The sequence below is a fragment of the Phalacrocorax carbo genome, chromosome 5 (genome assembly GCF_963921805.1).
Source record: "Phalacrocorax carbo chromosome 5, bPhaCar2.1, whole genome shotgun sequence".
In the NCBI taxonomy this organism is placed as follows: Eukaryota; Metazoa; Chordata; class Aves; order Suliformes; family Phalacrocoracidae; genus Phalacrocorax; species Phalacrocorax carbo.
Window position 1 is genome coordinate 72,087,533 of NC_087517.1, and position 27,289 is coordinate 72,114,821.

At 50.6% G+C, this 27,289-nt stretch overlaps 2 protein-coding genes across 4 annotated transcripts; both read left to right on the forward strand.

Moving 5' to 3' along the window:
* Nucleotides 1-1,619: 1,619 nt before the first annotated feature.
* Nucleotides 1,620-24,346, forward strand: ZFP91 (ZFP91 zinc finger protein, atypical E3 ubiquitin ligase). 3 transcript variants are annotated; one of them, XR_010373198.1, is made up of 12 exons: nt 1,620-2,142; nt 2,947-2,972; nt 14,834-15,049; nt 15,302-15,338; nt 15,787-15,879; nt 16,239-16,361; nt 18,711-18,761; nt 19,266-19,344; nt 19,697-19,811; nt 20,324-20,423; nt 20,800-21,987; nt 22,231-24,346. XR_010373198.1 is itself a non-coding variant. In XM_064453225.1 (11 exons), exons 1-11 carry the CDS (start codon nt 1,799-1,801, stop codon nt 21,308-21,310), a joined length of 1,695 nt encoding a protein of 564 aa, XP_064309295.1. In that variant the 5' UTR covers nt 1,620-1,798; the 3' UTR covers nt 21,311-24,346. The 3 variants fall into 3 exon arrangements, 2 of the variants coding, with proteins under 2 accessions (XP_064309295.1, XP_064309296.1); XM_064453225.1 differs by having other exon boundaries at nt 20,800-24,346; XM_064453226.1 differs by having other exon boundaries at nt 1,621-2,142; nt 15,790-15,879; nt 20,800-24,346.
* On the forward strand, nt 22,231-27,049 carry CNTF (ciliary neurotrophic factor). The gene is made up of 3 exons (XM_064453228.1): nt 22,231-22,315; nt 25,358-25,648; nt 25,979-27,049. The coding sequence occupies exons 2-3, from the start codon at nt 25,502-25,504 to the stop codon at nt 26,450-26,452; spliced, it is 621 nt and encodes a 206-aa protein (XP_064309298.1). The 5' UTR covers nt 22,231-22,315; nt 25,358-25,501; the 3' UTR covers nt 26,453-27,049.
* Nucleotides 27,050-27,289: the final 240 nt, after the last annotated feature.

The following is a 27,289-nucleotide window of genomic DNA, read 5'->3' on the forward strand; positions in this document are numbered from 1 at the left end:
CAGGTGGATGAGCCACAACCCACTATTGGCAAGGCGGGGTGAAGGGACACCCTTTCCCAGGGGGATGGTGGCAGCCGTGCTGAGACTATTGGCAGAGGGGGCATTCAACTTGAGGTAGTGGCTTCACCCAGTGAGAGAGTTCCTGCTATCCAGATGACAACCTTGTTTCCGAAAGCACCCCAGCTGCACTGGAGCTCACGAAAGGATCTGCAACAAATTCTGGAGGTGGCTCTGTGGGTCTTGAGGCAGCCTCAGCAATTAGGAGGATGGATCTGGTCAGGTCTGAGGGCGTACGCGGATGCCAAGGTTGCCCAGACTGCAGTTCTGGTCCTGACACTGGGTGGAGGGGATGGGAGTGGCGACTGGGACTTTTCAAAGGTGGTGCCTTCACTGTTCGTGGGCTTGAAGCTTTTGGGTTCTGTTTGGTTCTTACGTGACAGTGCTGCTTCTGTGGGGAGCATGTGTCGTCAGGTACTGCAAAAATTTTGCTTTGGGGAGGTAACTCAGTTTTTGGAGACGACAACATCGGGTCCTTCCGCAGAGCCTCTCTCCCAGGCTGGCACAGAAGGGTCACCGGCTGTAGTGCTGGGACGGAGCCCCGGCTGCGGCAGGGAACGCGAACTCGTGCCGGCGCCCGGCAGATTTCCCCCTCGCTGCCGCGCATCTCACCCGCTCAGGATGCGGTGCACGCCGGGGCCGGGCCTGCGGCAGGGCGTGAGGGCAGGCAGCGAAGGGGGCCGTGCCGGCACAGCCCGCAGCCCCGCGGGACATGGCCCGCTCCCAGGCAGAGGAGGCAGCGACCGCCCTCGCCCGTCACCGGGACCCCGCGACCGCGGCGGCCTGCTCCGGCGGGCGGGGCAGGGCTCCCGGTTGGCCGCGCGGCCGCTCCCGGCCAGGCCGAGCTCCTCCCACCGTCCGCGGAAACTACATCTCCCGGCAGGCATCGCGCATGCGCGGACCCTGGGCGGAAGTGGGCAGTGCTGGGCCCTCGAGCCCCGCCCCCTTTGCGCCGGCCGCCATTTTGTCACCGACTTTCACCCGCCGCCCGACGGGGCGTTTTTTTTTTTTTTTTTTTTTCTTAAAGGAGAAGCGACAGCCAAAAGCAGGCCCCGCAGCCAGGCCTCACCGGAACCGCGAGCGGCGCCGCAGCCCGGCAGCAGGGAGCGGCCGCACGGGACGGGGCTGGGGGCGAGCAAGCAGCTTCCCCTGCCAGGCCTCGCCCGCAGGGCGAGGGGACCCGGGGGCAGCCAGAGGGGCGCAGGCAGCGGCGGCGGTAGGGAGGCCGGCGGTGCTGAGGGCCGGGCGGCGGCCGCGCGGCGGAAGGGCGAGCCGGGCCGCGGGTCGGCGGAGCGGCAGCCAAAGGGGGCCGCGCTCGGGCGGGTGCCGCGGCGGGGCCGGCCGGGGGGGGAGCGGGAGAGCGAGCGCGGCGGCCTTCAGCGGCGCCTGCGCGGCGTGGCGTGCGCCCGGGCCGCGCGTGGAGCAGCTCGCTGGTTGGCCGCGCGGCAGTAGGGGGACGGGCCCCGCCGCAGCCGGGCCGGTCATTGGCCAGGCGGCGCGCGAACGGCGGAGAAAGGCGGGAGGGCCGCGGCAGGGAGGGCGGGGTCTGGGGGGCGTTGCCGTCGCTCGCTTCCCGCCCGACGTTAGGCGGGCGCTCAGAGGAGGCGGGGCGTCTGGCGGCCCCGCGTGAAGGCGGGCGGCCGGCGGTGATTGGGCGCGGCTGAGGCGGGCGGGGGAAGGTTTGGAGGGCGGGAGGGGGGAGCGCGCAGCAGCCGCCGCGGCCCCGCCGCTCGCCGCCCCGATGCCGGCGGGCACCGAGCAGCCGGGGGGCGCCGGGGAGCAGCCACCCGCCCAGGGCTCGCCGGCGGCGGCGGAGAAGCCGCCGTCCTCGGGACGCCGTCGCCCGCCGCCGCCCGCTGCTGAGCAGGGGGAGGAGTCCGGCGGCAGCCGGGTGCTGAGAGGCGGCCGGGAGCGGGGCCGGGCCGCGGCCGCCGCCGCCTCGGCCGCGGGGGGAGCCGCCGCCGCCTCCCGCCGTCGTAAGGCCGAGTATCCCCGGCGCCGGCGGAGCAGCCCCGGGGCCCGGCCCGCCGCCGAGCATCCCGCCGCCGAGACGCCGCCCGCGGCCAAGAAGGCCCCACGGGCCGGGTGAGTCCCCTGCGGCGCCGGGCTTGGCTCCCACCCTCCGCGGGGTTGGGGTTGGGGTGGGGGCCGGGGTGGGGGGGTGGGGTGGCGGGCGGCCTTTCCCCCGTCCCGCTCGAGTGGCGTGTAGGCCCCGGGGCCCGCCTGCAGCCGCGGGGTGCCCTGAGCCTCCGCCTCTTTGTTCCGGGCCGAGCTGGGGCCGGCCCCGTCGGTCCCTTCCCAGGCACGGCGGCGTCCAGAGCGCTGCCCGCCCGCGGCCGCCCTGCCTATTGCAGCAGCCGTGCCGCCGGTTGTCAGCGAAACCGTAAGTGCCTCCTGCGTGAGCCGCCCGCTGTGCAGCGTACTCGGGGAGAGCCGCCGCCTTCTGCCCTGCTCCTCGGCCCCCAGCTTGTTTTGGCTCCGTGTGCCAAAAGACTCAGTGAAGGAGGTGACGGGATTTATTTTCCCGCGAGGAGATGGCTGCATCTCACTGCTGCTTTATTTCTGGAGTAGGAGACTAGCCACGTGTGCGCGTACGCTTGGAGCGTTTGGTAAGGTAGCTGATCTGCCTTGTTCTGACGACAAAGTCCCTCTGATTTAGACGTAGCTATTATGGCAAGACTGGGCTTTTGCTGATGTGTTATTGTAGCGTACCTAAGCTTTTTCTGGATTAAATAATCCATGTTGGTATAAGGGGTTGAAACCAGCGATTTGACAAGGCAGTGGGTCTGTCCGCAGCTGGGAATCGGGGCTCCACATCATCCAGTTTCTTGTTTCTGCCACCACACCATAGGAGTTCTCTCTTATGCTTGCCGTTTGCATTTTTTTCAGGTGCACAGATAAAGCAGCTGTTAAAGGTAAGAGCTGAATTACTTACTCCTACTGTTGTATTCTATTTAGAAAGTCAGGGCTTGTCCACGAAGGTAGCCAAACATCTGTTGGATTTTCTTTTTAAATAATGTTTTGTTGCTTGATGACAAGTAGCTTCTTTCCAAGGTCTCTCTCAAGATTGTGGAGCTGCAAAAAGCTGCTGATGGTGTTTGCACGTGCCCAACATGCAAAAACTTACTATTCCAAATAACCACTAGGGTATTACTTTACTGTTGGAAGTTGAGACCACGCTGCAGTGCAGTTTGACAGCTCTTGTTACACAGTGGTTCCGAGTAGCTGGCAAAACCTGGGCTCTCATCTGTTCTGCTGCTGTCACAAATACAGATGTAGGGCCTCAAGAGGCACGTGAAAGATACGTGGAAATAAGAGTATTCAAATACTTAACGCTTGCCCTTTTCTAGTTTTAGTGGTTGGTGAATTTTTTATGCTTATGTCTTCAGGGAGAGAGTAGCTTATTGGGTCTAATCAAGAAAGCCCCAACTGTGGGGAGCTGCGACGAGGACTGTAACTTTTGTTCTTCCAGTGCGAACTGTGTGAATTCTGTGCATCTATTTAACGGCTTCTTGTTTGAAAGAAAAAAAAAAGTTAGAGGGCTTTTGCTCCTTACCCAGTGATGCCTTCTGAAACAGTTCCAAGTAAAAGGCCTTGTGTAGTGTTGGTTTTGATCTGACACTAGAGAATTGTCACAGAATGAAGTAGTGAGGGAAGAAGGTAGTACACCTGTGCAAATGAATTCACCTTTCTGCTGGGGCTGTTCAGTTCTTGTTTGCAGGCATTTGTGTCTTGATGGCTACCTTTATTCTTGTAATTCTATAACTCTTTCAACTTTATTTCTACAAATTTATAGCTTTACTCCATTTGAGTGTTGACGTCTGTCACAGTTCTGCCTGGCAAGGGGTATTTTTGCAGACCAAAGTGGAATTATCCGGTGCATGTTTAGCACAGACGCGGCTTGTGTGCATTTACCTCTTACTGCATAAAGGGTGAGCAGAGTATTGTAAGAGCTTCAGCCTTTTAGGTCAAAGCAAAGTTTCTGAAATGTGTGCAAAGGCATGGCGTTGTCGCTTAATATGCATATAGTGTTAACATCACATTTTAATGGTGATTCTCAGTGTTTTGGATACCCTTAAGCAGAAATGTCTTTGTGGTTGTGGTGGAAAACAGGCAGAATAGTCCCATTTTTTACCCCAGTTCCTTGGGGTGTGCTTGGAAATGGCAACTGTCAGTCTGAAATTTCCCAAGTTTGGTGGCTTTCTGCATTCTAACTTCGGGCTCTGAGAGATTCAGCTGTCCTTGAATGTGAGAGTAGAAAAAGTATTTATTGGATTTCTTTGGCTCTTTTTATGAGTAGACTTGCCAAAATTTCCATGCACAAGCTCATGCCATCCATTGGCACTGAGAAGTGGTGACTACTTCTAGTCCAAAGGAAATCTGCCTTGGTGATTTTTTTGTTTATTTGTTTTTTAGCCTTTAAAAAGGCAGAAGTGAGAGAGCTGCACTTCTGTGTCCGAGCTGCGCACTTGGAAGTCCTTGTTGCATGCTTATGCTTATTGGGGAAGACATGGAAGGCAGACTTCTTTGTTGGAAGTTGTCTTCTTTGGACAGATCATGCAGTATGCAGGAGAGAAGCTTCCCTTCCACTCCCTGTTTTTTGGCCTTTAGCATAAAGTGTTTGAAGAAGCTTAATCAGGTGTAAGCAAACTTCAGCTTTCCTTGCATGGTGGGGTTTTTGGTAGCTAGGAGGCCTCCGTAATTCTGGAAGGTAAAATACCATTCGTCATTTCACCTCTGGGTGGAGCTGGGTTAAGGAAGAGATTGGGGAAAACTGCTGAGTGGTTCTGGTGAAGGCTTTGAATTTAGGTCTAGCATTTACTGGTGTGAGTTCTGACACAGAATTTAATTCTGCATAGTGATTTGCATTACACTGTTATCCTTTACTATAAAATAATAAATCCAGTTTAGAATATTGGGTTTGCACGAGCTCACCCATAACTGTTAGCCAGTGGAAGTGAGGTATACCTGGTGACATGTCCTGTGTGTCTGTTGAACAATTTAAAAACTTGCTGCACCAAAGTTTGTTCAGTAAGTTTTGTTGCCTTATGTTGGGTATTATAATTTGAAGTAAAATCACCGGTGTTGCTGTTGGTAAAGAACGCTCAGAGATGGAGGGTGTGATCACGGCTAAACTTGTGCTATCGATTATAACTGAGATGCTATAACAGTGGAAGCGTCTTGCCAAGTTTTAACTTCTTCTGTATAGTGCCATGGGATCAGAGGGCTTTTCTCAGCAGCTGGGGAGTGCAGGCACAAAGGTCTGACTGTGCAGGGCAACGGGAAGATTACGGGAAGGTTAAAGTCGAGGGTGTGTGTCGTGTCAGAATTAGCATGCGATTGTTACCATACTAGTGTGCATGAAGGCAGTTGCAATGTCAGCTGTACTGATTGTATTTCCTGTCTTGTCTGCTTAGTCATGCAATTGCAATATTTCCCCAATGTGTTTCTGTAGAAATATTAGTTACATAAGTAGAACATTTAATCTCAGTTTATACATGAATCCTTGTAGCTAGAGTCAGACTGTGTAGTATAATTCACATTTGACTTCCCACCATGCTGTATATCCTTGTGGAAATGATTTTCATTTTAGTTAGGCCTGAATAATTTTAATTCTTGGAATATAGATTTAATGAATACACTTCATGTCCTTCCCTCACTGAAGTGAAAATTCCGTGCTTACTCTGACTCTTAAAGTCATGTTGGCAGTCAAACAAAACCTGCTTCTCCAATGTAATTTTACACCCAAACCACTTTCTGACTCTCTCCACCTTTTTGTAAGATACCCAATTCAGCACTGTCAGTCTGGTCGTGTTTGATACCCTGAGCTATCACGATTAAGGATTCACTAACAGTACGATCACTCCTAGTCTCGTCGTGCTCAATGACTCTTCATGGCCAGGTTCACTAGTAGTGCAGTTTATCGAAGCAACAGAAATACAGGTTCTTACTGGATTGCACGTGACAAATGCACTGTCTGCAAAGCACATGCAAGTATAAAGTGCTGAAGTACAAAATTACAGGCTTTTCTCTGAATTTCCCGGGGAATCACCCAGTATAACAAAGTGTTCAAGTCTTACCCAACAGGCATCCCTGTGGGGGGGGAAGAGAGGTTCAGCTTGTCAACTGATCCCAGTAGTCTACGATGGTATCTTCCCCAAGATCCCTCTTTCTTGAGGTCATTTTATACTACTTTGCATTTAGGTGGAGCTTGGGTGACTAGTCATACGTACCTTTGTTACTGATTGGTGTAAGAGTTCCTCGCTTTGATTTAAAGGTACAGACTAGGAGAAATTAGAGTGCATGCTCAGTGAGGGATGGCCGTACCTTGGAGACAGGCAACTTTGGTATGGAGGTGTGTGTTTTGGTGTTATAATGAGCGAAATTCATCCACGGGGCATGCTTTTGTAATTGTACGGTGCTGGCCAGGGCATGGTTCCATAGTTCCATCTAGTTCCCAGACCTGCAGTGATTTATGGATGAATCTGGCCACGGAGCCTTCGCTCCACTCCCCCTCCGATTATCTCTCTTAGAGCTAGTATGCCGAGCTCCCCCAGTGTTGCCAACATCTAAGATTGCAGGTTGTGTTGTTTAGAGAATGCTCACTGAACGATTTTCAGCATGCCAACTGTATTTTACCCTGGAAGTTAACTTTTATGAAATGTGGGTATAACTTCAGCCTCAAAATTTCACACCCAGTAATTATCCCAAACCTTGTTTATGCAAGTTACTTTTCTTGCATATTTTTGTCTTTCAGCTGTACATTGGTATTGAAGCTTTTTTTGCAATGATAAGAGCAAGGTTGAATGTAGTTCTTTAAGTGCACATAGGTACACAGCTGTGTAGTAGTGCTGTTAAAAGGTGGAAAAAAGAGTTTGCTGGAGAGGTAAAACAGGGCCACAGGAAGCCTTTACTTAGTTAAAGCTGTGATCAGAAGAGATGTAGTGCCTTGTGCTTGGAAGTCCATTCTCAATTCAAAGTGCTTTTGCACAGCGTGGGCTAGCAGGCGATGCCAGCAGTATTTACGTACTTCTTCAGCGTGTGGTTATAGAAAGTGTGAGTTAGAGAGGGATTCATGTGTGGAATACTTTTGTTAGATGTTCACACATGTGGACCACTATCTTGGTGATTTGTTCCATGATACATATGTGTGTGTGTGTATATCCCGCCTCCCCCCGCTCCATCAGGCTACTGTAATGCACTTTGTGGGTGGCTGGTGTTGCAGCCATTCTCCCACCACTGTGGCTTTCAAGCTGTGATTTGAAGGCTCAGGAAAGAGGGGAGGTCAGAGAGTTGTTTCTTCAAGGACTATGAAGGGAAATGCAAGCTTGTGTTGTAGCAGTCCACCTTTAACTGCTAGAAAAAACTAAGGTTTTGCAGATTAAAAAAAAGATGGAAAACTTTGACTCTTGTACAAAATGGTTTTGTAGCATAGGTAACTCGCATTATACCTCATTATTTTTATTCATAAAGCTTCATGCTTCTTCAGTGATCGCCACTTTGCCTTTAGACTTTGTCAATATTTTGAAAGAGAAATGTCATTACTTAGAATCAAACCTCATAAATGTGCTGAATTTAAATAACTAGCATTGCCCAAACCTACTTTGACTCCTATAAGGATTTTCCTGGGTCCTGTATACACAATTTCACAGCTCTTTGGGGGTGGAGGGGGAGGGGGGAGGCATTTGGATAGAGGCTTGTGCTAGGATTTTTTCCTGAGTTTCGTTTTTGTCTGTGCCATTATAAAATCATATGTTCAGTGCCTTACCCTTTATATGGTTACTATGTTAAATCTAAGTTGCAGTCTGAGATGTATATATGTTATGGTGCATTTATTTTCATAATAGTTGTTTTATAACTTAATAATTCATAGTTCATTTTCCTTTCACTTAATTGTAAGTGGGTGTTTTCTGAAAATGTCTCCTTTGCAGGGTTAGTAAGATGCTTTCAAATACTTTATAAATCAAAGCTTAGAAAATTTCTTCTTGGTAATCAAACTTTATTTGTAACAGCTGAAAGTTTCAGTTTTCTATACATTGAGGATAGATAAAGTGACATGGGTACTTGTTAGTGTTGTGAGAGGGATCTATTATTGCAACAAGCTTAACCTCTGAGGTGCAGGGTTGGTAAATAAAAGCTTAAACATCTGAAGAAATGTGGCTGGTAAAAGTAGATGCCAAACAACTCCCAGTTCCAAGAGTAACTGAGTGGATTTTTGAGCTGCCAGTAGAGCAGCACTGCAGCAGGACTGGTGCATAGCAAGGCACCTGTTATGAGAGGCTGGTTTATGCCAAGTCTACAAGTTGTGCTGTAAGCAGCAGAAGCAAGGAGCTCTGCTTCCAGAGGGTTTCCATCCTTCACCCCCAGTGAAACCCAAGGACAGCAGTATCTACCAGCAGTGCTGCCAACTTTGCAAAATGGCACCTATGCTAGCATTACTTCTGCACACCCTTCCTGCAGGGAATGGTAATTTGGGTCTCCATTCTCTGGCTACCTGCTTATCTTTCCCAAAATACAGAGCAACATAGCCGCTGCATCCACAAGTTATTAGGGGAACAGGGGAGAGCAGTGGACAGACACAGAATGATCATGTGAGTCCTGTGATGAAGGAACTACTACTACTTCTCCAGGAAGTAAACACTTTGGACTTTCCCTTTCTGCTCTTTGCAATGAGTAACTGATATGTGCCTGGGACTCTCTTTTCCTTCAGTGCTTGGAAAGAAGGTCGGGCAGGTGTTGGCTGGGATACACGCATTTACTGCTCATGCCCTTGTCAGCTTGCTGTCACTTACCCAGACACGCTCGCTCTTAACACTTGCTGCATCCAGTGATATAAAAAAAGAAGCATCAAGTTTTTGGAAGTCTCCTATAAAGAAAATGCTGTGGGGCCAGGGAATGATGCAGTTGTAGATGAAGCAAGAAACAAAGCGCGAGTGCCAGTCTCTGTGGCTTCCTGTGAGTATCCTGCCTGCAAAGTGGATTTATGATACAGAGCTGAACTGAGACTCATAAGGATGGGTTTGTCTCCTGGTCTGGGAGAGAGCAGACAAACTTTGGTATTTATCCTGTTTGTTTCAGTTGGTGGCAATGCTGGTGTGTGTAGAAAAATATGCTACGGGTTCTGAGATAGAGATGCTTTTGCTGGTTTCGTAACCCCGCATGCAGTGCTCCAGAGGCAGAATTAGGGTGTGAGTGAGAATATGTTTCTGCTGCACATCTGAAATGGGAATCTGTGCTGACTAGCATGCCAAGTAAAGATGGAGCGTTACTGGGGTAAGCTCTGTTAAGAAGCAGAGCAGTGGCCAGAGTCTTGTCTTTTGGCTGTCTAAACAAGTATAAGAGCGCTACAACTTTGTAGCTAGCTTCTTTCCAGGTTTACTTTTCATGTCCCTTCTCCCAGTGACTGGTGTTTTCTTCACAAATTTTAAGATTAAAGGATGTTTGATGCCTCTTGTGTATCATCACTCAAATCTAGATGTGTTTTCTGCCTTGGGCACTGTTAAGTTTAAAGGCCATCGGGAAGAATCAGCAGAGCGGTGAAAGTACCTCAGAATGAAAGCTGTATATCACTGAGTGAGTGACTTAAGGGAGAGTTCAAGGTAGGAAGAATCCCAGGAGCCAACAGATCAAAAGGATTGGTAGGACTTCAGAAAGAGGAGTTTCCCCATCTCTCTTGGATGACTTCCTGTAAGATGCAGATGTCCATGCAGTTCCCAAAACTAACTTCTGCAGAAGGTACAGGATGAGGTGGATAATAATTAATCTCAGTATTGGAGGCTCGCAAGGGAGTGTGAGCATGGGGGCATTTCTTGGCAGACTCATTTTGCCAAGTTGTAGCTTCCGCTGCCCCCTCTCTGTGAAACGTGATTTGGGTGAAAGACAGCACCTCTGGGTCTTAATCTGAGGTTGCATGTGCTGACCGGCCAGCAGACTCTGTCAAAAAGAAGGCACGTAACTAGTTTTGCAGCAGCTGATCTGAAAAGCAAATGTTTGGTGCTTCTTTTTTCTTTGCACTGGGGGTGCCTTGATACCTATCATGTCATTGTGTATTCTTTTGTCCTGCTGGAGCCTGAGTTCTTATGGCCTGGTGTCCATCACCACTGTGGACACTTGCAATGAAATAACAGGACGTTGGCCTATAATCCATTTTCCATGCATCTTCTGGGAGGACAGGAACCTTCCAGAGAAATTGTGGCTAGCCAGAGCTAGTGGTGTTGACAAGTTTTTTGTACAGTTTTAAACACAGAATTGACTACGGCCTTTCTAATTTACAATTCCCCTGTTTCAGTCTCAAGAGATTCAAGCAGCATTTTTGTTGTTGTTGTTGGAAAAGCAGAGCCTCGTTATCTGTAACGGCAATGTTTATTCTCTCTATATTACTTCTCTTGCTTCTTTGTGCCATCAGCCAAATCCTGCTAACTGAGGTGTGTGGCTTTCTGTGTAGAGACATTTGTGAGAGGAGAGGGGTGATGCTGTGTTCATCCACAGGGCCTGGATTTAACCAGGATAAGTGTGGTACCCAAGACGGGACTGAAGAGAGCCATAAGGCCCCTGTGTAGTCAGTTGAGGGAGGTAGAATGTCTTCTAACTCCTTCCACTGGTGAGACAAAGAGACAAGGACAGCCACGTTCCTAACCTAAATGCAGATGTGAGTCCTGTTACTTCCTGCCTAACATCAGAAGTTTGGCGAAGAATCCTCAAACACAATTAAAATTGCTACACCTCCAGTGACAGGCTTGTGATTACCTCTACTGCCAGGTCAGGTGTGTCAGACAAGAAAGCAGCAGGAGGAGGAAGTGCTGCTTTTCTCTCTAAGCCCGTTGCTGTCTCTGTATTTACTGTTGGGTGGTGGTTGGCTTTCTGTTTGTCTGGTGGTTGGTTTTTTGTTTTGTTGGGGTTTTTTTGAGAGGAAGGCTGGATTCGTCAGCTGTTTTTGTGAAGGAAAAAGGAAATTTAGATGTGAGAAAGAGACACAAAATTTTTTAAAAATCTAGGACTTTCCTTTTGCAATTTTAGATTTCAGGGAAAGCCATGGTGAGTGCTGATTCCAGCCGCTAGCGCAGCTGAATACTTTGCAGATACAAGGTTCCTGGTGTGGCTCTGACCCTTGCATTAAGGTCCTGCGTACCCTGTTGTAAGGGTCTAGAATTATAAGGATTTTCAATTAATGGGTCTATAGTGCTTTGACTTCTACTGCAAAGTAAATATTTGATGCTCCTGCTAACTATGGGGTTTTTTGGAGGTACATAGATATTAATAGCATGTGAAAATGCAATGAATCTGTTAGACAAGCATGCTGAAGTAGAGGAAGAAGTAAAAAGGAGAAGTCATGGGGAAACGCTTATTAAATACCTTCACTTCAGAGAAATGAAGCAAAACTGCTAGGTGAGTGGTGTACTTTGTAGAAATCACAGACTGGCAGGGGTTGGAAGGGACCCCTGGAGCTCATCCCGTCCCACCCCCTGCTTGAGCAGGCACCCCCAGAGCAGGGGCACAGGGCCGCGTCCAGGCGGGGGGTGAATGTCTCCAGGGAAGGGACCCCACAGCCTCTCTGGGCAGCCTGTGCCCCTGCTCTGGCACCCGCACAGGGAAGGGGTTTGTCCTCATGTTCAGGGGGAACCTCCCGTGTTCCAGCTTGTGCCCGTGGCCCCTTGGCCTGGCGTTGGGCACTGCTGAAGAGAGTCCGGCCCCATCCTCCTGACACCCGCCCTTCAGATATTTATAGGCACTGATGAGACCCCCCTCAGCCTTCTCTTCTCCAGGCTGAACAAGCCCAGGTCTCTCAGCCTTTCCTCACGAGGGAGATGCTCCAGCCCCTGATCACCTTGGCAGCTCTCCCCTGGGCTTGCTCCAGCAGTTCCCTGCCCTTCTTGAACTGGGGACCCCAGAACTGAACACAGTGTTCTGGAAATGTAGCCTCACTAGGGCGGAGTAGAGGGGGAGGATAACCTCCCTCGCCCTGCTGGCCACACGCCTTTCAATGCACCCCAGGACACCATTGGCCCCTTAGAGAATGGCTTCAGGTGTCTTTGGATTTGACTTATCATTCCAAAAACCTGAGGACATTCATAATTAGGATTAATAATGTAAAGCAGTCATAGTTTACCTTGAGATCTGCTAAACCAGGAAGCCAAAAAGAAGGTGTAGTTCATCCTCTGAAGTGGGCTTTATACATGCAAGACATCAGACTTGGGGTGGTCGCTGTTTTACAATGAAATTGTGATGCTTTACATCCTGTATTCCACACAGAATTGTTTTTCAGTGAAAAGTTTATTCTTTTCACCCTATTAATCAAGGATTGGGGAGTGAGTCATGCAAAGCAAAAGACGTGCTGGAAGTCAAAGGATCATTTGGATCAAAAAGGCTTGATGTAAGATTAGAGATTTCAGATTGGGGAGAACCTCAGGATATCTCTGGTCCCACCTGCTTTTTAGCAGGGGTTCAACACAGAGTTCACCTCATGTTGCTCAGGGCTTTCTCCAGTCAGGTCTGGACAGGCTTGAGAAGTGGGCCCATGTGAACCTCCTGAGGTTCAACAAGGCCAAGCGCAAGGTCCTGCAGCTGGGTTGGGGCAACCTCTGGTATCAATACAGGCTGGGGGATGAAGGGATGGAGAGCAGCCCTGCGGAGGAGGACTTCAGGGGTGCTGGTGGAAGAAAAGCTGGACATGATCTGGGAATGTGCACTTGCAGCCCAGAACCATATCCTGGGCTGCATTGAAAGAAGGGCGATTCTTCCCTTCTGCTCTGCTCTGGTGAGACCCTGCCTGCAGTACTGTGTCCAGCTCTGGGGTCCTCAGTATAGGAAAGACATGGACCTGTTGAATCGGGTCCCGAGGAGGGCCATGAAAATGAGAGGGATAGAACGCATCTCCTATGAAGAAAGGCTGAGAGAGTTGGGGTTGTTCAGCCTGGAGAAGAGAAGGCTCTGGGGAGACCGTATTGCACCCAGTCAGTACTTAAAGGGGGCTCATAAGGAAGATGGGGACAGACTTTAGTAGGGCTTGTAGTGATAGGACAGGGGTAATGGCTTTAAACTAAAAGAGGGTAGATTCAAACCATATATAAGGAAGAAATTTTTTACAATGAGGCTGGTGGTAGATGCCCCATCCCCGGAAATGTTCAAGGTCAGGTTGGATGGGGCTCTGAGGGACCTGCTCAAGTTGAAGATGTCCCTGCCCATGGCAGAGGGATTGGACTAGATGAAATGTCAAGGTCCCTTCCATCCCAACCCATTCTATGGAGGCTGCGCAGCCTTGCTGGGGCCTTTCTTCCAGAGCTTGACTGTCCTCTTGGGGGAAAAATGGTTTTCCTGTATCCAGTCAGACCTCCCCGTTCCAGTTGATGACCACTGCCCCTCATCTTCCTGCTGTGCACTTCAGCAAGGAGGTTTGGGCTGCTTGATAACCTGTCTATATATTGTAAGGCTGCTGTAGTGTCCCCCCCGGGTTTTCTGTTCTCCAGGCTGAACAGTCACGTTTCCCTCAGTTCTCCTCACAGGTTGTGTTTCAGCCCCCAGTCATCTTGGTGGTCCCCTCTGGACTTGCTCAAACATGTTGACCACCTTCTTGTGGTGAGAGTCCAAAACTGGAGGGGGAAATCCAAATGCGGTCTAACTAGTGCTGAGTAAAGGGGATTAACAGTGTCCCTCTGTTCCCTGACTGTGGACCTGTAAATGGCACCAAGGATGCTATGGAGCTCCCTCGCTGCCAGGGCATGCTTCTGGCTCTTGATGTGCAGCCTGCTCTTCACTGGGACTCGCAGTGTAGCAGAGCTGCTCCCCAGCCAGTCCTTAGAGGACTGTCCACTGGCTTTGCCAGCAGGTGCTTGATAAAATCCCAGTGCCTTGGCAGCAGAACCCCCCCCTTGAAACTAGACAGCACTGTAAATGTATTTGGGTGAAAAGAAGTGGGTCAGAGCTTAGCCTAGAGCACAGGCCCTGTGGAGTGCTGCAGGTGTCTTTGTGTACTAAAGCAGTGGCAAACCTGGAGTACTGCACATAGCCAGCTACTTGGAATTAATTTCTTCAGCACATCACTTGTGAAATTTCAAAAGGTGTTTGAGTTCATTAAGGCCCAGCATCACAGAACCAAAAAGTGAAATCAAGTGAACTGTACTTGGGAGTCTTAGCTTTTGAGGGAGGAACTTGCTCACATGGACATTTTAGTCAGTTCTGTTATCTTGCCAAAATGTAGCTGGAGATCAGCCATCAGGCAAAAAGAAACCACCTGTAGAAGCTACAGATGAGTGGAAAGACCTCAGGCTAACACTGCTTGTGATGGTGGGTTTTTTTGCTGTAGCATAAAGCCAGAAACATTCAGCTCAGATTCCTCAAGGTTATTACCAGGTGTAGAATTCTGATTAAATATGTGTTTGGGGGATTCTTCAAACACGATTTTTAATGTGGTCCAATTTTGAAGCTAGTCTTTCATAAAGCAGTTGCTGAGGTTTATGAGTGTCTATCTTTCAGTGCTTTGGGGAGATCAGAGCCAGCAAATAATCATTTTATAAGCCTTTATCAGATGGAGATGTAAGCCGTTTAAAAATATTTGTGTCTTTACTTAGAGGCAGCAGGAAATGTGAAGAGGGTTTTAAATGAAGGCTTGCTGAGGTAAGGCCCTGGGGTGTGTCCTGTCTGGCTTGGCGGAGCTATGCTCCCTGTCAGTGTAGACAAGGACAGTTATGCTATTCCACATCATGTAACAGAGAGGAGTGTGAATTAATGATGGGACTTCCGCTTTTTATTATTATTGAAGAGATTGCAATGGGTGTTTCAGATCTCAAAGAAGAGAAGGAAGAGGAGGAAGTTTCCAGTGTTCTCGGCCACAGCGCTCCTGTCAGCACAGCCAGGCCTAGCAGAAGCTGGCGCAGCAGCAGGTCAGCCACTGCAGCCCGCCAGCGTGACACTGAGAATTCGCGTGCTTCCAGATCCAAGACTGGTTCCCTGCAGCTCATCTGCAAGTCAGAGCCAAACGCAGACCAGCTTGAATATGGTACGTGGGAAGCCCTGGCATGAAAGTGCCTGGAGATAGTCAGGTCTTGGGAACCTCTGAAGGGAGCTGGATGTAGGTGTAACTTTGTGAGCTGTATGCAGACTGTGGCTGGTACAGGCATGGTGCTTCTTGGTCACGAGTACCTTCTGCCACCAGCACTCCTGGCACTGAATGTCGACGGAGGTATCTTGAGGCAGATGAGCTCACTGCAGCGAACACAGATTGAAACCTAATGGTGACTTTTCCTTTCAGAGGTCACAGAAGAGCATCAGTCTCCAGCTGGAATCAGGTAGGAAACTCTTTGTTTTGTGGTATTTCTTCCTATTTAGTGTCTATGTAGTGGCTTCTGTGAAAGGATCTGTGGGATGGATAGTACCGCTGTTTTCATTCAGTCCTGGACCTTTGCATTTTCAGTCTGGATTGCAGATGTACTGCAGATGTCAGGAGATACTGTGGAGAAATGGATAGTAAGATCTGATCTGGGCATTTCACCTGGTAGCTTAATTCCTTCAGGAGCAGATGCTGTAGTTAGGTGGGCTCACAAGAGGAGACTGCTCTGACTAGCCTGTCTGTTTTGGCTGTCATCATGCTCCTTAGTCAGTGCAAGCTGTTAGCTTTCCCCAGTCATGCTGGATGAGAAAGTGCTCTGTAATAGTGCCTTTCCCATCCACGTGAATATTCTTGCAGTAGTCCTTAAGCTGTTGCTGCTAAAGTCCTCTGTTCTCCTTTTCTCCCAGCAGTGATGACGAAGAGGAGATGCTAATCAGTGAGGAAGAATTTCCCTTCAAAGATGATCCAAGAGATGAAACCTACAAGCCCCATCTAGAGAAGTATGTTGGATTACACACTTACTGTGTTTTTAGACCAAAAAAAATTGTGCCGCCTTAGTTGAATGAGCTTAATACAACCCAAAGAACCTGTGTTAGTTGCTGAGGTGGAATAGCTTCCATTGGACACAGTGTTTTCTAAATATTGCCTGCAGCTATCGGGACTGTTCTTCTCTAATGGACTAAAGCCTTTAGAGGCCTGTTGGCTGCCAGGTTCTTCCTTAATCCTTGTTCATACTCCTGCTTAGAAGTGGGACTTGGTAAATAGACCTGACCTTCAATCCAGTTTTTGCCTGAATCTTCGTAAAAAGCAGACAACGGGAAGAGTACTGGAGTAATATGTTGTGTTTGTGCCTTTGTAGGGAAGCACCAAAACAAAGGAGAAAAGCTAGCAAGGTGAAGGAGGAAAAAGAGAAACAGAAAGAGATTAAAGTAGAAGTGAAAGAAGAGAGTGAGTTTCGGGAAGATGAAGAACCACCAAGGAAGTAAGTAAAACTCTGCAGCCTTATGTAGCTATGTGTATTGAATATTTTGCATTCTTGCTGGTGCACAACAGCGTGGTGGTGTTGTTTTGCTTCCCGCCTCCTCCTCTGGGCCTGAAAGATAATAGGGCAGAACCTTTTGTTCTGAAAAAACTCCTGCTTCCTATTATCTTGCACATGTTTGGCAAGGAAAAATAAGAGTTGGTATGTTCATTTGGTTTAAGTTGAGGGTTTTCTTTTTCTCCATACTGTGGTTTAGGCAGCCTACCTGGATACAGCCACAGTGTGAAATACTTCAGAGCCTTCTTAAAATTGGTTTCTGTTGTCATGTCTGCAGTGGATTAGACTTTATTATTTATTAGAAAGCCTGTTTGAGAAGGCAACATCTCTTCTGATGTGTGCCTAGAGGCAGACATGGGAATGCTTTGTGCGTGTTCTGTGGTAAGTGTCCTCTTTGTACATTTGGGACTAACATACCACAACTCAGGGAAAACAGCTGTGTTCTCCCTCGTTTTGGAGAAATAAAAGAACAAACTTGTGCTACCTAGTCAGTCACTAGTGCTTTGAGTGGAGACTCAAAACCTTTGGGTGTGCTGTCACTGGAACTCAATGCTGACGCATGCCTTCTGGCAAGTGAGGCAGATTGGATTTATGTGTCTGTGTCAAAGCTATTCTTTGGGATAGAGTTGGGCGGCGGACGAAGCAATTTTTGCACTTTAGCTCCTCTGTGAGCAGTTGGAAACAAATGGGTCTCCCCCTGCTGGTCTGTGGTGTGGGGCTCTGCACACCTCTCAATTTCTCTTGCTGTTTCTAAGCTGCTGCAGACCTGATTTACATTGGAGAGGAGTAAGGATGCTGATGAGACCTTTTTTTTTTTTTTTACTGTTAGAGTGGCTTTCTGAGGCTTGTGGTTGTGTTGTTTGGATCACTTGGATACTTTTGTGCATAATGAAACCTGTGCCTCTTCAGAAGGCTTTGCTTGAATGCTGAGTGCCAGTTCAGCATGTTACTGGCATGGTCTTGCTATCAATAAAGATGTCTCAGTACAGCCTAGAAAAGACTTCCATCAATCTACTGTAAGTGTCTCTGCAGCTATATGATCAAGCAGGCATGATGTTCTGGGCAGAGCTATTGCTTGGGAGGGTACATTTTACATGTAAGCATAGTTCTGCTCAGATGGAGCATAGATTTTTATCTTCACAGGTATATATATTTACAGGTATGCTACAGTTAATTCACAGGACTGTAAAATAGCTGCTAGATCATCAGTCCCCTTCCTAGTCATGCAGACTGATGTTTTTCACATGGTATGAAACATTACCCAGCAGAGCAGAGGAAATAGGGTGCACCATCAATTCTGGACTGTGTTGGCAAAATTATATGTTTATTTAAAAAATGCATTAGGAAATGGAGGGGTTGTGAGAGCAAACCACATGAAGCATTTATTTCTCAAGAATGTTGCCTTCCACTGAATCTGCCTCCAACTTGCACTCGGTTGATTTTTTTTCTAGAGCTTGCAGTTAATAAGGGAAAAGCTTGCTAGTTGTCTGCAGCAGAAGCTTACAAGGACAGAATCTCATGTACTGATGTGCAGTCTGGAAAGGGATGAATTTAATTATAAGGTCGCAAGTTCATTGGACAGTTGCAGGTTTAAAAGAAAAAATGTGAAACATGCTATGGCTGGTTGAAGTTTGTGGGGTGTTTTGGGGGTGTTGTGGTTTGTTTTTTTTTTTTAATAGCCAATCTTCACTCTGTTGTGGCAGAAGAGTTGGTAATATCTAACTGCAGCCTGTTGGGCTGTGGCTGTCTGATGCCTGTTTATTGGTATCTGCACAGTTGTGAATGGTGGGCTGAGACACATTTGAGCTAGGCAACCATGTTCAAAAATGTGTTGTACGCTAGACCTATCAGGTAGTCATGCAGCTGCAGCCTGTGTTGGCAGGGGCAGGGTGATTTTTTCTGCGTGACAGTTGGTGGCACGTGGCAGACCTCAAAAGTGTCGCCCAGGTATCAGACATATGGGGACCACAGCTCCACAGGGATGCGATGTGGCAGTTATGCAAAATATGGGACAATTTGTATGGAGGCCTGGTTATTCAACTACTTTAGGGAACCTGCCCGTCTTTTACAAGAGCGTTTCCTTAGAAACTCTTCAGGCATTTTGATCCAGAGCAGGTGGCTGACTTGCCAGAGCCAGCTGACTTACCAGGTGCAGTGTTACTTTTCAGCCTAAAAGTGTAGAAGGGTTCTGTAGTATTTCATATCGTGTGCTATAGCATACACTTCAAAAACTCTGCCCACTACCAATGTAAAGAAGCTTCTTTCAATTCTGTTTTTGTAATCCTGTTACAGGAGGGGAAGGAGGAGAAAGGATGATAAGAGCCCAAGGCTGCCCAAGAGAAGGTAAGTGATCCTCTCCACTCAGTGCTGTTCTGAAGACTTGCTTCCCTTGTGTCCTACCCAGGTATGTTGATTGGCTCAAAGCCATCTCTCTTGCACAGTATAGAAATCTGCCTTAAAGGGGGGGGAGGGGGAGGGGTGGGAAGCTGTGTGGCTTGCCTTCCAACCTTTCCTTCCCCCTTCTCCCTGTAGGTGTGGGTTTGATTTCTTCCAACTGAACCAGCCCCTCCCACCACTTCTGAGCTGATTCCTCAGCATTGCCCCACAATAAGGTTCTGGGAACTCTCTGCTGGTGTTTTGTCAGCTCTGGCGAGAGCCCTCAAGTAGTGCTAGGAGTGGAGGGAACTCTTGGACAGAGTCTATCGGCATAGCCCAAACCCGAACATTGGAGTAGTTATCCTTTGTTCTCACATCACTGAGCTGCATTTGCACTCATTAATCTTGCTGCTGCCCTGGCTTCAGATGCTTCAGCTAACCACTCTGCCTGATTTCTTACTGACTTCTTAGGAAGAAGCCTCCGATACAGTATGTGCGCTGTGAGATGGAAGGCTGTGGCACAGTCTTGGCTCACCCACGTTACCTGCAGGTTGGTTGAGATTTTTCACTTCCTGAATGGCATGTGTGAGGGCAGGGCCATTTAGAACAGACAGCTAATCTTCCACTGGCACTGAAGCACTCTGTTCTAATGCTGTATTTTTGGTAGACAATCAGTTGTGGCCACGTGTATGTCTATATCTGTCCTGTTGCTAGATGTCCACGTTCATTTGGCTTTCTCCTCTCAAGGGAGATCAAAGCCTTTGCGTTCATGGTATAAGGGTGTCTTGTCAGTGATTGGAGTCTGGTAGCCTGCTGAGGGGGGCATCTGGGATCGGTGTATCTCAGCTGTTCTCTTAGCTGTGTAAAGAGAGAGTCTAAAACCTTTCACTCTTCCTTTATAGCATCACATAAAGTACCAGCACTTGCTGAAGAAAAAATATGTGTGTCCTCATCCCTCCTGTGGTCGGCTCTTCCGGCTCCAGAAGCAGCTCCTGCGGCATGCCAAACACCACACAGGTACAGGGAGGTGGGAAATAGGTACAAACTCCTCCTCCTCAGATCAGTGAACAGAGAGAGAAGAAAATTGAAAAGCCTCTAGAACTTCTGGGGAGAGTGAAGCCAAAGCAGAGATTTGCAGCAGCAGCAGCAGAATATTATTTCCTTCTGGAGTACCATCTTTTTAAGTAAATGAAAGAAATAGGCTATAGAGTTTTTCATGCATCCCCTGGCAAGTATCACTCAGGGGTTCTGTAGAGGAATAAACCAAGCCAAGCTTTATCCCATTTTGCCAGTCCTTCAGTATTGGTCAGAACGCATAGTAAGCTCTTAGGAGAGTCTTAATCACACCTTAACTCTCCAGATCAGCTGCTGTGGTGTAGTGTGGGACACCTCCTCCTTTGCTATGCCTGCTGGCCTCCCAGCACTTCTAGTTCTACTGCTTCTTGGGCAGCTTTACCTGCAACATGTGAGAGCTGGGAAAGGGAGCAGGTCTGCGGGAGAGTAATGCTCCTACTGCTGTTGCTTTTTAGATCAAAGGGATTACATCTGTGAGTACTGTGCCCGGGCATTTAAGAGTTCTCATAACTTGGCGGTGCACCGAATGATCCACACGGGCGAGAAGCCCTTGCAGTGAGTACCTCTGCCTGTCTTTTGCTCTCCTGCTTTGAGGGATCCTTAGATACACCCGTTCTTGGACTGCACCAAGAACAGGGGCAGCTCTGAAGTCAGGGCTGGAACCTGTTCTTGGTGTCCCAGCTGTCTTTAAATGAACACCTGTAGGAGTGTTTGAGTTGCCACTTGTCTCACCTGCTCCTTGAGGCAGTGTCTCAGTAGAGATCTGAGGAACATAAGCCCTCTGCAAATAAAACTGGAAGAGCTGGAGCTACAGTGACATCCCATTTTAGCGAGCTTCTGCTGTTTTCCTGAGCTGCCTCTTTGCTACTGCTGTCCCCACAAGTGTGTGGGGATCTCCCTTTGTTGTGACCTCCCCCTTGTCCCCTCCCAGGTGTGAGATCTGTGGGTTCACCTGCCGGCAGAAGGCTTCCCTCAACTGGCACATGAAGAAGCATGATGCGGACTCCTTCTACCAGTTCTCCTGCAACATTTGTGGCAAGAAATTTGAGAAGAAGGACAGCGTTGTGGCCCACAAAGCCAAGAGCCACCCTGAAGTGCTTATTGCTGAAGCACTGGCTGCCAATGCAGGTGCCCTGATCACCAGCACCGACATCCTGGGCACTAATCCTGAGGCCATTGCGCCACCCACTGATGGCCAGGGCCTCCCCCTTCTTCCCGATCCCCTGGGAAGTGCTGCCCCAGCAGATTGCCTGCTGCTGAACCCTGAGGGGATGCCGAAGACATACTGCAGTGGGGCAGAGCGTGTGAGCCTGGTGGCTGATGGCAAGCTCTTTGTGGGCAGCGGCAGCAGTACAAACCCAGAGGGTCTCGTCATGAACACAGAGATCCTGGGAGCCACCACGGAGGTGCTCATTGAAGATTCAGACTCCACTGGACCCTAGTGGGTGGGGAGCATGGGGGTGCTGGGACAGTTTGGACTCTGTATTTAAAAGGAGAGAAAAGAAAAAGGAAAAAAAAAAGACACTGAAAGAGAGAAGTTAAACAAAACTTACAATACTAGTAAATAACCGAAGGGTCTGTTCCCCTCCAGCGTGGATCACAGCACATACTCTTTCTCCCAACCACTTCTCTCTCTCCCACTGCTCCTTTGTAGAAAGGGGCACATGCTGCCATTACCAGAGCAAGTTGGATTGAGCGACGGATTTCTCCAAGGGAGGGGGGACTGCTGAAACCCTTCGCTCTACCCCAAAGCAGATGCCTTTCTGGCTCCTTGACGTGGCCCCACTCACAAACTAGAAAGCGTTTGATGTGCTCTGGACAAGTTTCTTGGGACTCCCTCTTACCCCTAGTCCCAACTTCTATGCATTGCTGCACTCTGGTCCTTGCAGTCTCATTCTTCCTCCCGGGGCTGGGAGTTTGGCTTGGCACTTTAGGCCCCCTCAGCAGGGTGAGCTGTGAAACAGCGCACGTCCCTCTCCCCACCGCACTCCTCTGCTCTGGCTCTGGCAGGAAGTCGAGGGAACGCCCTGGCTTATAGATCATGTTTGCTTGGAGAGGCCCAGGGGCTACAGGAGCCCTGCGTGGGAGAGGCAAGGAGGAGCATCCCAGTTTGACGACAGTAATTTGCACTTTGAACATGTTTCGTTTTTGTGTTGTGGTAACAAGATTCCTTATTTATTGATTAAAAAAGGGTCGGTATTCTTTAGTTATGTTCTTAGGGGGTGGGGGTGGAAAGGGTTCAGGCTGTTTCCCAGTAGTCTCCTTCAAACTAGCGAGCTGCAGGAAGCAGGTTGTGCCATCGTAACAGCAGCTGGGAGAGCTGAGGTGAAGGCAGCGTTCTGGAGTTAGATGTCTTCCACAGCTTTTCCAGAGTAGAGGGAGAGCCCCTGGAGAAGAGCCTGTTTGCAGTGGGAGTCTCTGCAGCAGCATTTTAGCAGGAGGATGAGGTGAGTGATGGAACCGCTGGCTGTTGTCTCCCTCCCAGGTCGGGGTGAGCTCCATGCATTAAATGCTCTTATTGCCTCCCCCTTGCTCCCTAGCCTTTCAGGGCAGAACATCATTAGCCAGGAACTTGTTCTCATGACTTAAGACAGTTGCTTGCTGCTGGGGGTTGTCATGCTCCTCATCCAGCTCTGCCTCTCCTTTCCAGGTCTAGACAAAGATAGAGAAGCAGGGACTGGATATGGTTGTCTCAGGGTTGTTTATCCAGGACAATAGACTGAGGTGGGTCTAAGGGGCTGTCAGCGTCTCTCCCTGCCCCCATTTTGAGGGGGAGGGTGTTGTGCAGCCGTGTTCTCAAAGCTTCTCTCTTCTGTGCAAACATCCCTGCTTTCCACGAAACGTGGCGGTTCAGCTGTTGCCTGCCGGTGTAGTTGGGACAGCTCTGAGCCCTTGGAAAAGTTTACATAGGACATGATGTGTCTGCTATGGAGACTTGGATCTTTTTGCTCTTATCTGAAACTTTGTGTGGAGATTCAGTGGCCTTGAATTCGTAGTGTTTTTTGAAGAGGTGAAGAATAACCTGGACTTTTTGTTTGTCGCTTGTTTTTTCGGTTGGGTTTATGTGGTTGGGAGTGGAGCTAAAGTATCTTGTCTGAGCACAAGACCAGCTAAATTGGTCTGTAGCACACAGCAGCTGGGCAAAATTGGGTCCCTGGGGTCTGGAGAATGGCAATAAAACATGGAATTTAATTGGAAACCTTTTACAGGGAACTGACTCTGAACACCCACTCTGTCCCCTGTGCTGCCTGGAAATCCAGCTGTGGCCCAAGCCTGACATCTTTTATTGGGCCATTTGTCCTGATTTGTTCCCTTCCTTCCCCCCTTACAGTGGTATTTTTGTCAGAGCAAATTGAAACACTTGTGGTGTTGAGGCAGTTTGTGGCTGAACAGTTTGCAACCCTGGTGTCTTGTGCCCTGGGTGTGGGCATCCCACATTCTTGCACCGGGGCAGCAGCATGGTTCCCGTGCCCGCAGGAGATGCGTCCGGCCACAAGTCGCTCTTCAAGATGAGGACCAAGATAAGGACGAGGGCCCAGTGTACCTGAATGCAGGTCTCTTGGGACACAGTGCATGTCAGGTCTGTGGTGGTACAGGGTTAAACTAAACCAGTTTCTTCAGTTGGGATGATCCAGTTTCTTGCTTGGATCAAATTACTGTGATTTCCAGCAGGAAGCTTTCAGGTGGCCAGCCAGTTCTCTCCCCTTGCAAACTAAAGAGAAGCAGCATAATGAGATGTGTTCACCCCAACTCTGGTGGTTTCACCCCCCAGCAGTGCAGATCATCTGTCTGGGGACACTTGGGGCTGGCCGAGCCACGCTGTGGTATCGGCCACTGGTAGCACGTGTTGTGCAGGTTGGCTGCATCATGCTCGCCGAGACCATGCTGCTGGAGCTGCATGATATGCCCTGCCCCTGTGCCCGATGGGAGGTGCAGAGTGGGCAGAGCCTTGCACAGAACACTAAATGGAGAGCTTGGGGGTTTTGTTTTCTGAGGGAAGGCACTAAAATGCTCTTGGGTCAAGGGCTTGCACACCTCTGGTGATGCAATGCTTGGCACCTGGCTGGGAGGGAAGGGAGGCTGCCTTGTCCTGCATCTGCCCCACCCGCCCTGAGCGGAGCAAGGAGTTTGCCGTTGGCTGCATTTCTGGGATGCAGAGTTGAGCAGCTCCTTTCCTTCCTGGCCCGGACACCTCTGATCCCTGCCACTCCCTGCCTTGACCTTCCATGCACACCTCTCTAGCTCTCCTTTTTCTTTTTCTGGTCTCGACCAGCTGCCTCTCTGTCCTCTAACCACAGCCTGTTTAACCCCTGATGCAGGAGAGACTGGTGTAGCTCCCTTCCCACTTCCATTTGAAACCCTAAAACTGACACAGCCCTCCTGCAGTTCCTCCTCCCCTTGATGTCTCTCCTTCACTCGCATGCAGTTTGCTTCAATAAATTATTGTAGTAGTTTGCAATAAACTTTTTTGTATTTTTTTTTCCCCTGTATTTATTTTTTTTTTTCCTCCTGGGGAGGGAACGGAGGGGGCACAGGGCCCTTTGCCTGCTCTCAGCGTCTTGGAGAGGTTGCAGGTGCTGTGCCTATGTGCAGGCAGGGGCCTCCCTCCGGGGGCCCTGGGGTGCAGGGTTTGGGCCAGGGGCTCTGCCAGCTGGAGCTGGGGGGCTGCTGGAGCTCAGCAGCGTTTTCTGCAGTAGCCACCAGGTGGCAACGATGCTGTTGGGCTGGCCACCAGCTCTGGGAGCTGGGGCTGGGGGCCCTGGGCAGTCCCCCAGCCAGGTTGGGGCAAGGCTTGGTGTACTGCGATACTAAAGGGAAACTGCTTTTCAACTCCTGTTTTCTTTTTTTTTTCTCAATCTGGGTAATGCATAACCAAAATAAACGTACTGAGGAAAAACCAAACCAACCACAAGGGCTGTTTTTGTCTTGGTGCATGCAGCTCACCTGTGGTGGGTGGCTGGTGTTGCCCTGGGTTGTCTGGGACCTTCTCTGCTGTCTGCAGCCCTGCTTTGGGGCAGGACCCCTCTGGGAAAGCGGGGTTAGATGTGGGGGACCTAATCCCATACAGCCACGGGGGGAATAAGAGGGCTGGAGGGGGCTGGGACAGGGCCCTGCAGCCTCCTGTCAGGGTTTAGGTTGCAGCCTAGCCTGCAGCCGGTGCTGGATCTCCAGCCCAGGGGCTCCCCTCCGTCCCTTGCTGGTGAGCCTGCAGTGCTCTGCCCCACTCAGGCCCCAGCCTGCTGCCCGGGCTGAGATGTTGAGCAATGTCCGGGCTTTGCTTGCCTCTTCCTGGCAGTGGTTTCCCGCGTTCTGGCATGAGCCGGAGGGGATTAGACTGCTGCTAATCTCGCTCTGTGGCTAGGAGGGAGGAATGAGTTAGAGCTGGGGCTGGGAGCCTGTTGCCACCAGGCAAGACTGTTCTGGGCAAGGCACTTGGAGTAGCAAAGCATGTGGGAATTAGAGAAATAATCTGTTGCTGTTGATCCCAGAGGCGGGAATTTGCAGTGTCGTGCCAGGCCCCAGGCGCAGAAGAGGGGGAGAGCCAGGCCAGCGGACGTGTGAGCGGAGCTCCCTGCTGGAATGTACCAGCTCAGCAAGGGATTGTCCTCCCTGGGCCGGGCAGGCGCTGCGCCATGAGCCTGGTGCCTGTGACGGCTGCCCGGGCCATGGCGGCATCAGACAGCCCCTCAGCTGCCCTCCGGCGCCGCGACCTGTGCAGCCGAGGCATCCGCCTGGCTGGGAAGATGCGCTCAGACGTCGTCGACCTCCTGGACACCTACGTGAGTTTGCCTTGCTCTCCCCGGCTGCCTGCCGGGCTGGGAGTGCTGGCAGGGTGGCTGCCAGGGTCTAGGGGCTCTTGGCAGCTGTGCCAGGGCGTGAGGGCTCTGGCCTGTGGTAGAGATGGGGGATGAAATGCTGCTGGTATCGGGGCCCTGGTGCTGCCGGCCGACGCTTGGGTAAGCCTTGATCACCTGGCCTTGCACTGCTCCAGATGCTTCCTGGCCAGCACCAAAGCTGAATCAGGCCCCCCTGGAGCCGGTGCCGGCGGGCCTTGGGGTCTCCCTGTTTCTCCTGTCACTGCTGATCCCCGGCTGCTCTCACTCCTGCAGGTGGAGCGGCAGGGCTTGGACGCCTCAGCCAGCGTGGCAGCGGTGGAGGGGGTGCCGGTGGCAGCAGTGGAGCGCTGGGATGAGCAGACAGGCACCCAGCGGCTGCTGGAGAACCTGGCGGCGTACCGGGCCTTCCGAACCCTGCTGGCCCAGATGCTGGAGGAGCAGCGGGAGCAGCTGGGTGAGGCTGATGCTGCCCTGGGCCGGGCGCTGGCAGCCGTCCTGCTCCAGGTCTCAGCTTTCGCCTACCACCTTGAGGAGCTGCTGCGGCTGGAGAGCCGTGGGGCCCCCAGTGAGGAGGGGGCTGGCCCCCCTCCACCCCCCCACCTTGGCCTCTTTGAGAGGAAGCTGCGGGGCCTGGGGGTGCTGCGGGAGCTGGCCCAGTGGGCTGTCAGGTCTGCACGGGACCTGCGGCAGCTCGCCAAGCCCAGCGCGGGCAGCAGCTCAGCCCCCAGCCCGGCTGAGAGCACTTGAAGGCAGGCATGGGGCATGGGGGCTCCTTGCCCACCCCTGTGGAGGGCTGCTGACAGCGAAGGGGGTTGTTCAGGGAGGGGGGGGATGGGAGGCACCGTGTCATTAATCCCTGCGCCCCTATGCTTTTGGTGCTGCTCCCTGTGGGCTCCTTTCCCTGCGGGGACACTGAGGCACGGGCTGCACTCCGCCCAAGGGAGTGGGGGTCCGCAGGTGGGGCAGGCCTTGGGGGTGGCTCAGGCTCTGTCTGCTGGGGGGTTGGAATGACCCCCTGGGAAGCAGCTTTGCCGCTTACCCCAGGGCCTGGAGACCATGACCCTCAGCAGGCTATGGCGGTGCTGGCCTTGTCTTTAAAATTTGGTTGCTGCCTAGCTTGCCATGGCTAGGTGCTGCCTCTGGCTGACAGAAGCTGCCTTGGGGTGCTTGTGGAGGCAAGGCAGGAGCAAAGGGGCAGAAATATACCACCTGAAGAAAGGGGTCTTGGGACCTGCCCTCTAGCTGCAAGATTCAAGGCTTGGCCTCCTTCATGTGGACTCTTTTCTCCTGCCCGGCTCACGCTTTTGTGCATAGAATTTCAGCTCTAACTGCCTGGGGGGCTTTTTCGGGGGGGGGGGGGAGGGAAGGTATGATCAGGAGGGGATTTCTTAACTGCTTGGACAAGGTAATGGAGAGGATCTTTTAACTGAAGGCTATGATTCAGAAGACCCTCCGCAAGGAGGTTTGTGCTTCCAGGGGTTATTTTGAGACTGGAAATGGCGTGGAGGGTTAAACAGCCCCAGACACATTGCTCACCCTGTGAAAGGGAATGGCACGAGGTTTCAAACCTTTTCACAGCTGTCC